This window comes from Rhamphochromis longiceps, linkage group LG10 (assembly GCF_057381845.1).
Source record: "Rhamphochromis longiceps isolate RC_006_pf linkage group LG10, R_longiceps_female_GT1.1, whole genome shotgun sequence".
NCBI lineage: Eukaryota > Metazoa > Chordata > Actinopteri > Cichliformes > Cichlidae > Rhamphochromis > Rhamphochromis longiceps.
Window position 1 is genome coordinate 9,565,186 of NC_140566.1, and position 10,520 is coordinate 9,575,705.

A 10,520-nucleotide genomic window follows, 5' to 3' on the forward strand; every position below is an offset into this window, starting at 1 on the left:
AAGCTGCCAGTCCCTCAGGCCCAGCCTGCCCGTTTTACTTCAGCTGTTTGATGTTTAATTGAAGTTGTTATTGGCATCAAATGTCACCTTACCCGATGCTCCAGGTGTGAATCAGTTTCTAATTGAAAGGTAACTATGTCTCCCTCAGCCCCGTGCCTCAGGGGACTTGCTACTGAGTTCTATTTGCCTGCACCCAGCCTCTGCATCGACAGGCACCATGTGCTGCCTTGGAGTTATGTCTGACCTCTCCCTCTCTTTTTCTCTCCACAGTGTGAGGAGAAGTGTGTGTCCCATGTTGCATTAGTGTCTGTGTGAAATGCTGGCCTGTCTGCCAGGGCCAGGTGACCTCCCCCTCCAGCTTCTCCCCCACACGCAGATGAACACTGGACTTCAGAAATGTAAGTACTGCTCTCGGGACACACATGCACACTGTTAACTACCACCACCACCACCACCACCACCATCATCCCACACAGCAAACCAAGCTGTTACAATCCTGCTGGCCGCCCCACATTAGATCCCCATGCCAACCCTGGCCTGGATCTCTTCTGCAGCTCTGTGTTAAAACCAGAAAGAGTGAGAGTGAGAGAGAATATTTTAGTGCTCCAGGACCATAGATCTGTCTTCAAGGGAAATTAAGATGAACCGCACCATTAATTTGCTGATGAAAGGCAAACCGGCTCCCTCCCTCTCTCATCGCCCCTGAGGATCTGTCTGTCACAAGAGTGTGGTCCTGTGTGCTCACTGCAACATTGCATGTGTTTGAACATGAGCATCTCAGCTACTTTTCACCATCAGGAAGAGTCAGTTACTGTCAGACTTGCAGACAGATTGCGGCTGAGTGGTTTTGCCCCGATGATCTTGTAATGTGGGTGAATTTAAGAAGCAATCTGCTGGCCCGGTTTAACAGCAGAGTAGTCAGTGCCGGCCCGCTGAATTCAATGTGTTTGAATTTTACAACTGCTGAAAAACTTGGACACTTTTGGGTGTCAGCAGCACAAATGGAGAGTCGAAGTCAGCAAATGCCAGCGAGAGCGCAGACTTCAGAGGCTCTGACAAGTGATGATGAAGGAGAAAAATACACAAAGAAACAGTAGATTACCGTTCTTTGTTTTTAAGAGTAAATATATTCACATTTTGTTATGAATTGCACAGTTTGTCCATTTGATGCCAGGTCACAGTCATACTTGCCTTTTGTTTCATCTTCAGTTAGTTTTTTATACCCAGCAGATCAGTCACGTCTGAGACATTATGCTCAATACTTTTGGTCAGCTTTATTTACACAAAACGTCTTGGTCTCCTTTTCCTCCTGTCTCCTCCCTGAGCTCAGCTCCAGGCGTGACCCATTTCTACTGCCCTTTTTTTTTCTTTTTCTTTTTTTTTTGTAAAATGCTCCAGCTCATCAAGACTGTAATTTCAGAATCACAGTAATCAGCCAACCCCCAGGAGATCGGCAAGCGCGAGGGAGTCTGCTAAGTGCCAGCGTCTGTTGCCTCACTCAGGCAGGCTTGTGACATGGTACAGCCATCAGCCAGACTCTTTCCCTGCTCTTCCTTTATGTGACACACTAAGACAACTGGAGCTCAATTTGTTTTTTCTGCTCAGGACTGTAATCCATTTAGGTGATGGAGTGTGCTTCCCACAGCCACGGCCATTCCTAGAAGTGTAATTCCAGTCCTCTTTTTTTTTTTTTTTTTCTTATCATTTTCTCATAATGCTTTTCATCTGTTAGTCAAACAGGCGCCGACCCGAATGTCATGTGAACTGTATCATTTTTATCAAAGTGCCATGAAAAAAGTGAATTTGAAAAGAAATAGGCTCTCTCTGGTTTGCCTCTTTTACCACCCATAATCTATCACCTGTAGCTCACCTCCTGCATGTTAGCAGTCTTAGCAGTTGTCAGGCCTGAACCCTCGAGTAATGCTCCACCGTCTCCCTGCTGGCTGTCCACAGAGTTCACTGTCTCTCCAGAGCTTCTATCGCTTACCCAGCACAGAAGATAATTTGACAGCTTGACTCCGTGAGAGATGTGCTCGACTGCTTTTAGGTGAAATTCATAGACTGGTTGTTACTTGAAATCTTTATTCAGTGCACTGACAAGTCCTTGCAAAAAAAGAAAAAGGGGGAAAAAAAAGCTCAGATGGGAGGTTTACATAATTAGCTCCTATTTGTTTTGCTATTCTTGAGCTCGAGCCTTTCAGCTACTCGGTGCTCCCTAATGCAGAGTCTTGTGTAACACAATCTTGTCTTTGACACTTTCCCACCACTCAATAATCACCAAGAGCTCCAAAACGCCAGGCTGGCTGTGCCCTGCCTCTCCTCCTGCGGGGGAATCTGCGCACTGGAGAGTCATTTAAAGTTACGAGCTTGCAGGCTGCTGTCAGAGGCAAGGCCAGGGCAGCTGCTCTATTTATCATCAGGGAGTGTCTGCTAACAGATGACGGCTGTGAAATGTAAAGACTGTCGGAGGAGCAGATCAGGTACGCTAAGAGGCAGCGGGTCACGAAGAAAACTGCTCATCCTCCAGGCAGGATGACTCAAGTACCAGGAAGTGGCCCTTGGTCCTCACATCTCACAGGCAGAACAAACTGTGAGTACAGCTGGGCCACTTGGCTGATTCTCACATCTTAGTCCCCACTGAGATCAAAAGCAACCTTCTCTTCCTCCTCTCCTCATAATAGTTTTCATTTTCTTTGAAGGTTATGCTCTCTTCATAACTCGGCAAAAATGTAGGGAGGTCTCTTCACGTGAGAAACCAAACTCATGTCTAATTTGATGCCGAAGCTTCAGACCTAATTTCCTGCTCTTGTGTGAAAAATGCAATTTACAGCAGCATGAGCCCCTGCTCCCTGCTGCTTAAACCTTGTTCAATAAAAACAGTAGTTTGAATAAAAGAAACCCTAATTAGTGCCTGCTGACTGTGCACTTGTGTTCCAACTAGCTCGCTTGCAGTGGGATAATTAGCGCGCGGCCAGACTGCCCTCTTTCCCCTGCTCCCTCCCTGGAAACGTGCTTAGCTGGAGATCTGAGAGATGATGTGCTTGCAGCCACCAGCAGCCGCCTACAAACTTCACTCATATTCCTCATTAACCCTCCCTTGATGCTTTAAGCCCTTCAACTAATCCAGGTTCCAGGTTAAGGTTGAAATGCTAATAAGCTACACTTGCTTACTAGAACCCATAATCAACAGCTGCCAGGAGCCTTAAGCAGAAGTAAACAGCGAGAGGTCGATTTTATCCACTGTTAGTGGGGAAGCTGCTCTAAACAGTAATTTACCGATTTCATTACACATTTTACAGCGGTGCTGTTAAACCCTTTATCCTGATTTGCCTTTTTTTCCCTCCGCCCTCCCCAAAATGTCAGCCTAAGCTGTGTTAACAATGTATAATCCCTTTTCCAATTTAATGGATTGGTCACTTTCCATTGGCAGTGCTTTCTTTGCTACTTGCCTAAATCTTACAACTTAAGTATAAAACTCATTACACAAATGCCAGTGGCAAAGAAATAACACTGTAGGCAGTTACATGTCTGTGGGTTAGTATTTTTTTGTTTGTTTTAATTTTTTTCTTGCTGTAGATTTCAATCTAAAAGAAACAGTTCTCTTCCCCTGCATAGAAATATGAAAAAATACACTTTTTCTTGTCAATTTAAGGTTTTTATTAAAATTGCATGTATTTTACCTTCGTTCTATTTGGATCTCTCATGTGAACTAGTCTAGAAGCCTGCACAGAAAACATGAAGTGATTTTGCATTTAGATGTGCTGTAGTTATTAAAAAGCAGGGTTATTATTTTTATTTCCATCTCCTTATTTTTATTTGTGGACATCTATTAACTCCAGTAATTTTGCATGACCTCAGTGCCATTCATCTTCTATCTGAAACAACAAGAAAACCAGCTCTCTTGTGAATGGCTGCGTCTCTTTCAAAGATGTCGCCAACAACAGGTGGGTGTGGCTGCTTCATGCTTCAGAGTGTGATTGGGATATCATCGACTGACATCACACAGAGCCAAGAGTAGAAAAAACACTCAACTGGAGCATGCAGAGCAGTTTGAAGCCTGATTCGTGGCTCACGGGGATTACCTTCATGTGTGCTGACATTCGTGTTTTTAAAACTTTGGCCAACATATATGACAGAATGTAAGGAAAAGCATAACATTCTGTCATGCTGTGCACAATCTTGGTATCAAATAGAAGATTCCATCCCCGTAAAATGATAAAAGATGTTTTATTCATCGCAACAGATGATGTACTCACTTCCCACCCACTTACAACCCTTTCTACAGCTACACTGACATGAGGTTTTGACAGCAGCTGCAGACCACGGAGGCTGTGCCAAGATCTTCCAAACTGAACACAGAGAGCAAACAACTTGCATTTATTAATGCATACTCCTTTATACTCTTTGCACTCTGTAGTAAAGGTAACCTACTAATTACTGGAAAATCGGAGTGAGGTTTTATTTGTGTTATGATCAAACTTCCTTTGGGTTTTTTTTTTTGTTTGTTTTGTTTTTTGCAGGCTCATTAATCATTTCCTGTATTTGACAGGTGAAACCTCTGCTCATCATGTCTGTGTGCTCCTGTGTAAGTGTTCATTTATCTGTGTTTGCTTACCCTGGCATTTATTCAGTGACAGACATTAGGCCTCAGTGATGGTGGGTGTCAAGCTCCAGCTCTTTGGCCCAGACCCCTGCATTAATGAGGCTGCCATCAGCAGGCTGAATGCTTAGTTACAGCCGCCCCCTGTGTGCCGCCCTATGCCGGCCCCGCACATCGCTGCCCATTGTTTCCTGTTCACAAATAAAGCTCGAATTAATTAGCCAGTTGGCACAACTCTTGGTGCCGCCGTGTCAGCGCCCTCCATTCAGCTCCGTGCCTCATCCCACATGTCCAGTCCTCCCGCTGTGAGACCATGGCTGCCTGAAACCGCAGACCTCTGCCAGAATTTCAGACTTTTAAAATTACTGCTCACTCAACAACAGAGGAGTAGCCAGTGTGCTATAAAGACGTGTTTTACTTGAGCTGAAAATCCCCCCCCCCCTCCTCAAACAGGATGAAAGAGGGAATTAAATGGAGACCGGTCAGAGCAGCGATTCTCTTCACACATCGGCTCCACTCATGTCCATCAGTCAGAGAGGTGTGGTGGAAGTAGGTCAGGCTGGCAGGGCTGAGGTGATGGGGGTAGCATGGTGGAGGACAGCAGGGACAGAAGCCTTTTTTTTTTTTTTGTGGAAGTGAGATCAGTGTGTTAGAAAGATGCGAGCAGTCACATCCACCGAGGCTGAAAATGGACACAAGCGGTTGTTGCACAAGCCAGCACCTGCACGATCCTGTCACAAATTTTTTAAAAGGAGCTTCACGCATACACAAACACACAATCGTGCTCACATTGTCACTTTGGCATTGTTAAATTTAGCCACAGTGCTTAGCAGGTGTAACAAATGTCTGCGAGCTGAGGCCTGGGAGGTGTTCCCACAGATCAGAGACGCTGCTTCTGTGTCTGATTACTTGTCTGCTGTCATGGAGCTGTGCTCTCTGCGTCTATCTCGCTCTCTCTTTTTTCCTTCTCCCCTTGCCAGCCACAGGGGACCATCACAGCCTTTTTTTTCTGTTTATCTTGTGATATTTTTTTTAGTAGCAAGCGGCACAGCCCACCCCTCAGATGCATTCTTATTCTTTGCCCAGATAATGCGTCAATTAAGGCCACTAAAAGCTCCTGACCTCAAAGTCCCCAATGATACCACCAAATTGGATTTTAGACTGGGAATGTGTCGGCACCGATAATTCTGCAGAGACTCAGATTGGAAATCTTTTTCTTTGAGACGGGGGGTTTAGGAGAAAAACAGGCAAGTATGAAATATGAGAGTGCGTTCCAAATCAAGTTCACTCAGCTACTCTGATTTCAACTGATGTGCTCTTTTGTGCCATATACATTTCTACCTGAATTAAAGCTGGGGTAGGAAACATGTTTTTGGCATCAGTGGTTTAAAAAAAAATCTATAATAACCTTTCAGCATATGGTGATTTAAGTGGTCTGAGTTGAAACTAGACTCCTGCACCTATTCTGAGATCTGTTTTCATGCTCTAGAAAATCTAGGCCATGAGGAGAGACTGGTAGAAGGTAAGTGGTATAAAGGATAAGAAGTAAGATGAATGAAGGACTTTGACATGGGAGAGCACAGCATGAAGACAAAAGTTATCATTAAGCATATCTCAAGCTTCCTCTTCTGAAGTTGTAGGGGTTTTTTTCATTCTAGATTTTGGCCTGCTGCCTAATGTCTCTCTCTAATTTTTTCCCCCTACCCTCTGTCTCCTTTTGCTTTCTGCTTCTTGCCTCCGATCTATCCTGTTCTTCACCTCAGGGGACACCACACAAAGGATGAGATCCGCTCCGTTTCCAACCCCTGCAGAATTGGATGCATATGCTAAGAAGGTTGCCAACAACCCCCTCACCATTAAGATCTTCCCCAACAGTGTCAAGGTCCCCCAGAGGAACCACGTGCGCCGTACTGTCAACGGGCTGGATACGTCAGGCCAGCGCTACAGCCCTTATCCTTCCTCTCAGGCCAGTGCCAAGACAGGCCTCCTCGCCATCATCAAGGTGCCCACTGTCAAAGGCATCCTAAAAGATTTTGACGGTAGCCGGGCTCGCTTGCACCCTGACGTCATCATGAACCCCCTTACGGGACCCTATCAGGTGGCTTCAACCAGCACTTTAAACCACCAGGTGCAGAACCTTCCCCGGCCCCAGCAGAGGTTACCCCTTCCACCGCAGGACCCCCCTCAGACTGTGCATATACCCCTTCCCCAGCAGCAGGTGCACACCCAGAGTCTCAGACAGCCTCTCCCAATGGCCCAGCACCCTCAGGGCCCAGCCAGACTCCAGACTCAGTCTCAGCACCCAGCTCTCGGGCAAACACAGGGGCCACCTACTGTCATGCTCCAGCAGCAGCACCTTCAGCAGCAGCAGCAGCAGCCTCCACCTGGCCTGCAGGGAAGCAGAAAGCTTCCCGATGGCGATGCACCACCTAATGTTACTGTCTCTACCTCAACCATTCCACTCTCTATGGCTGCTGGTCTGCACCAGGGCCGCCAGGCTGACCTGAACACCATCGTACATCAGATCAACCAATTCTGCCAAGCTCGGGCCCAGGGTGCAGGAACCACCTCCATGTGTGAGGGCCAGATCGCCAACCCCAGCCCCATCAGTCGCAACCTGCTTATCAGCGCTTGTTCTAGGGTTTCCATGCACAGTAACCCTGCCACCCCTGGCTTCCCCCCACCCAACTGCATCATTGGCTCTCAAGAGAAAGCCACAGCCCCAGTGGGAGCTCACCCTCCACCCAGTGTGGCTGCTATGAACCACTTGCCTTCCAACCACACTGATCTCAAGCAGCAGCACCAGCTGCAGCAGCACCAACTGCACCCACATCAGAATCAGCAGCAGCAACTACAACACACCACGCAGCAGCAGCAGAAGATGCGCTCTTGGAATCAACATCAGTTGGCTCATGTACCCCACATTCAGAATGGGGGGAGCCACCTCTGCAAGCAGCCTTCCAGGGACGCCACCTTCCATTTTAAGGGCATGGGCTACCCTGCAGAGGTGTGCGTGGGTCACCCTTACTCACTAAAACCTCCCGTAGAGAGGCCCACCCCCTCCCCACCTGTTAACAACAATGGCATGCCCGGCCCCATGGCCCACTACACTAACGGTCACTACTTCCAGTCGCACATTTGGAACAGCAGCATCCTACCCACACCCAACAGTGACAGCTCCGGGTCTCAGGACATAGCCATGCCATTCCACGGTGCAGGCCCAGGAGGGTGCACCACGCTAGACTGTGGGCCCCCTGGGGCTCCCCATTACCGGCTAGGATCAAGCTCCTCCTCCTCCGCCCAGACTAATCTGATGCAAACAGCAGATTACTTGGGTGGGGACTTCCAGACGCCCTATTTCTGCGATCAGAATCTAGGGTTGATGGGCAAGATGCACAGGCCCCCTCTGAGCAGGGTAGGTCCAGAGGTTGGGGATGGCAGAACCGCTCTCATCCAGCACCCAGGGTACAGATAAGCTATGGCCTTGTCTCCACAACTGTTATCAGCACCCTTTGTTTAGTCTTAAGAAAGGAAACATGAATAAAACTCAACTTATAACTTAAGCAAATGACTGCTAATGTTAAAGAGGGTAAATTAATATATTTAATGAAGATCAGTAGGTTTTTTTTTGTTTGTTTGTTTAATCTTGCAAGTGATCAATTGCTAATTCTAGGTTTGTTAACGAGGGCTTCTAACTGGCACTTCATACTGTTTATTACCTGCTTTTTTCCCTTGATGATACTTGTCAATTTACGTGCCTGGATCTCAAGTGATCCTGTGTCATTTCTACTTCAGACCTGCCACTAAAGTTTCCTTATGCATGCAAGAAAGAAAAACAGATCCCTCTCTGAAAAAACATCTGCTGATAGATTTTTTTTTCTTCTTCCTGTAACAGGATCATGTCAGGAAATTTTTTGGCTCCGACTAGGTTCATTAAATTAGTTTCATTTCGATGATTAAACGCAGTCACTTCAGGACAAAAGAGAGAGAGATGACCGTGCTTCAATGCAAAGCCATCAGTTAGTGAAGTATAACAGAGTCCAGCTGGGACCTGTTCCAGAAAGCAGGTTTAGTTAGTTTGAGTTGATGAAGTGCAGCTGGGTCAGTCAGCTTAGGTAATATTAAAAAAAAAAAAAAAAAAAAAAAAAAGCAGTTATCAGTGGAGCTCCGAGTCCAACAATCACTATGGCAACGGGTAAATAAAGAGCAAATCTTCCACTTTAAATGGAAATATGAATGTTTGTCAATCTGTCACATTTTTCTTTTTTTCTTTCTTTCGTTTTTTTTTTAAAGCCACATTTTATTCAGCTTGAATTTTACTTTTTTTTTTTTTAATGGAAGTTGGAATCCTACCTTTTATTGGCTACAATATCTGAAGGCTGAAATACAGGAAACAGCAGTGGAATATTGGAATATGGATCAAACAGATATGATGGCATTTAATTACTGTAACGTCAAAGTGTGTTGTAATGATTTGCAGTAAAAAAACTGACTGTACCTTTTAAGACAGCTTTGTTGCATTCGCTCAGTAGCATATATTGACCTCAGCATGTGTGCATATTTCACATGCTATGGGAACACTTTTGGACTGTCTGCAGTCTGTAAGACTCAAAGACTCACTCTGAACTACATGTAGCTTGGTTTAAGAAGCTGGTTTCAGCAGGTACGCAATCATCCTCCCTCAGTCATCTTCACCATGTTATGCCGCTGTGATAAAATAGGATATATCATGAGATATGATAATAATACTCGAAGTATGTACCTTATAAACGATAGTATGGCCAATAAACAGGACAAGCTTCATGCAGAGGATTTTTTTTATTTAAACAGGGATTATGCCAATATGCAGTTTAGTGTCGAGAAAGTGGTTAAGAACCTGACAGCTGCCATCCTGTCTACAGAGTTATAACGGAAGACCATGTAGCATGCAATAGATTTTATTCTTCCATGTCCACGGATCGCTGTATGTCCAGATCGATAGTCTTGAAAGGAAGAAAGTCCTCGGACAACAAAGTCAATATTCAACCAGATAGTATCCTAACTCTCAACTCTGCATTCACTGCTGGATAATAGGAGGTTAAAAAGAACCTGCAGGTTAGAGTCACAGAGTCGGTTATGCCAACTGACTGATCCAGCATGTCAAAGTTAACAAACCTCAAAGTTTGGCTAAATCTGCTTTCTGGAATAGGCCTCGGGCAAAGCTTGCAGTATGCACACATGCACAAAGGGGTTCTCCTTCTTTTTAAATGTCATTATTTGTATAATAGGATTCTTCAAGATCGATACCTCTCCGTCACTTAAGGAAGTCTGTAATCAGGTTGTTTGTACATATTTAAGTTCCAAGAGGGAGCAAACAAGTTGAAAAACTTTGATGCTTGGTCCTGCTTCACATGCTGCAATGAATTCAGGTGTTTACAAAGGAAAGAAAAAAGAGAAAAAGAAATAAAGGCATAACAGACTGCGTTAGTGCCACGTTTGGCAGCAAGATTGTGAAATGTTTATGACAAGGAAGGTTGTGATAAAATTTACTCCTACCTTTTTAAAAGCGACCAAAGTCAGGTTAACAAGGACACACTGTTAGGAAGCGGTGCCATTTTTAAAGTTCATGTCCTTTTCAGATCGTCTTTGTATCTATGACAAATGTGTTTACTTGAATGTTTGAGATGATTTGTTTTGAAGGTATTGAAAGGCACAGACAAAAGTCTCTGAAGTAGATGAAATCCGCGTCAATGCCCCGTAGGAACTCACTACACGCCTAGCTAGATTTGTGGTCCCAACAATGGGCACCTCAGCAAACAGAGTTACATGTTGTTGCTACTGATGCTGAAATGAAAAGACCAAATTGATCACTTGCAAGAGCACTCGGAGGTAAACGAAGCCCGACTTTTAAGTGAAACAGCAAATGCATTGTTTATTTTAT

The 10,520-nt window shown here is 45.2% G+C and overlaps 1 protein-coding gene across 4 annotated transcripts in view; it reads left to right on the forward strand.

Moving 5' to 3' along the window:
• fam222ba (family with sequence similarity 222 member Ba) overlaps positions 1–10,280 on the forward strand; it is a 29,387-nt gene extending 19,107 nt beyond the window's left edge. For all 4 annotated transcript variants that reach the window (XM_085420069.1, XM_085420067.1, XM_085420070.1 and 1 more), the window contains 2 exons: positions 271–398; positions 6,364–10,280. In XM_085420069.1, the coding sequence (XP_085276195.1) occupies positions 317–398; positions 6,364–8,075 (1,794 nt within the window). In that variant the 5' untranslated portion in view covers positions 271–316 and the 3' untranslated portion in view covers positions 8,076–10,280. The remainder of the gene's footprint in view (positions 1–270; positions 399–6,363) is intronic.
• The last annotated feature ends 240 nt before the right edge of the window (positions 10,281–10,520 follow it).